Genomic DNA, 1,905 nt, shown 5'->3' with positions numbered 1-1,905 from the left:
TGTCTAGTAGTTCCCATTGATTTGCTTGTAAAGCGAGGAGAATGGCGCTAGGCTTACCGCACCGTGACGTCACTGCCGGAAGATGGCAGGAGTGAGGTGTTACTAAATTTATCCAAAATTGGCCGGACCTGGACTCAGTGATTGTGACGAAAATTATTGTTTTAATTTTTTTAACTGATTAACGCTAAATATATTTAATCACTGCGAACGTATTAGACTTTCCCTTTAACAAAAAGGAACTTGAGCAGAACCAAAACAGCCATCCAACTTAACGAGGAGGACAGAGAGCAGAAACAGAAATAAAAGAAAACATAGAAGCACAGATTCAGAGTGAATAAAGCCAGTATGGACAGTGTTTTTTTGTACCATCCATCGTATTATGTTCCTGCTCATTGCTCTGTGATGCAGAGCCTTGTTTCTCCAAGAGAGCTGCCCTTTGGGCTGCATGCTGTAACAAAAAACAAACAAACAAAAAAAAACATCAGCTTTTTTCTAAACCATCATGTAAGGGTGTTTTTATTTTCTTCTTTTCATCATATTGTACCTCCTCTTCTCTCTTCTTCAAAGCCTCAAGGATCTGGGCATACTCCTCTTCTTTTTGTTTGGCTTCTGCAATGTTAGCCTCGTTCTGCTCAGCGTATGCCATGGCAACCACCGCCAGGATGAGATTGATGAGGTAGAAGGAACCGAGGAAGATGATGACCACGAAGAAGATCATGTAGGTTTTACCTGCTGCTCTCAGTGTCTACAGAGATACACACAGGTGAGAGGTGATGCTACTTTGGCTACATAACTCACCTCTTGCACATAGACAGTCAATACTATCTAAACTTTGTGTTTTCAAAAGTAAGTTTGTTGATTTTGCAACTCTAATCAGCAGTTCTTATGTTCCCTAATTTAACCGGCCGTTTTGGCTTTTCCAAAGTAAAGCCCCTGTCACACCTTGACGATTTAACCAGCGTATGCCTGACGTATGAAAAATCTGGCAAAAACACTAGCATACGTTGGATAAGTAATGGGTCAGTTTTGTATTAGTTATAAGCACGCTGAAGTACCCTGAAGTACGCTGAAACACGCTGGCACACGTCAACATACGGCAATTACGTCTAGAGTCCGATGTATGCCAGCATATGCCCATACGTGGGACATAACTTACAGGTAAGTTATCTGATCGTTGACATGTGTTAAATTTAAGCTACTCATAAGTCATGCCGTCTAGCTAATCCAAAACCTATAACTTGTGCATAACTTATGCGTAATTTATGTATTTATTAATGTATCTCACGTGTTCCAGACGCCCGCTGAATGTGTTTCTAATTTACAGCTACTATGTAATGGTGCACTGGCAGCATTTTGGTATAAAAGGGAGTTCCCAGAAATAAGCCTCTGTTCTCCTCCAGACTTCAGATGTTCCTCAAGAGGTGGAGGATCCAGCAAGGTTGAGACTGGAATACATATACTGTCAGGACTCCAGTTTTTCTGTTTGTCTTGTCTTCGTGTTGTTCTCCCTTCCACCACCAGGAGGCGCCTGGTTCCGGTCCGCCTCCTCAAACACCTGCGGACGGTTACCTCATCACCGGAGAGCTCTTAAGCTGCCGGGTTGCCACTACCTCGACGCCAGAGTGTTTGCCAGTTCGGGGTACTCTAGCCAAGCTTTGTTTCTACTGAGTCTAATCTGAGTTTTTTGTATTGTGAGTTTTTTGTACTTTAGCCAAGCTGAGATCTCATCGAGTTTGACTGAGTGCTTGTCTCCCTGAGATTCAACTTTGTTTTGTCTTTGCCTTTCGGCAGCAAACCTTCCTGCAAACTGGACCTTTCCGGACCGCCTCTCCCAGGAGGGATCAACCGAGACTTTAACTGAGCGACGGATTCCAAACAGGAGGTTTGGATCCAGCCACCTTTGAG

General features: G+C 43.4%; 1 protein-coding gene across 1 annotated transcript in view; it reads right to left on the bottom strand.

The window, feature by feature from the left end:
* LOC107089315 (sodium channel protein type 4 subunit alpha B-like) overlaps positions 1 to 1,905 on the bottom strand; it is a 58,434-nt gene that overhangs the window by 18,620 nt on the left and 37,909 nt on the right. Inside the window, exons 11-12 of the mRNA XM_015382038.1 lie at positions 545 to 745; positions 367 to 448 (exon numbers count right to left, since the gene is read on the bottom strand). Of these exons, the coding sequence (XP_015237524.1) occupies positions 367 to 448; positions 545 to 745 (283 nt within the window). The remainder of the gene's footprint in view (positions 1 to 366; positions 449 to 544; positions 746 to 1,905) is intronic.

This window comes from Cyprinodon variegatus, unplaced genomic scaffold, assembly GCF_000732505.1.
Source record: "Cyprinodon variegatus isolate N-32 unplaced genomic scaffold, C_variegatus-1.0 Scaffold247, whole genome shotgun sequence".
NCBI lineage: Eukaryota > Metazoa > Chordata > Actinopteri > Cyprinodontiformes > Cyprinodontidae > Cyprinodon > Cyprinodon variegatus.
The sequence above is the reverse complement of the archived record's forward strand: the minus strand, read 5'-3'. Positions and strand labels throughout refer to the sequence as shown.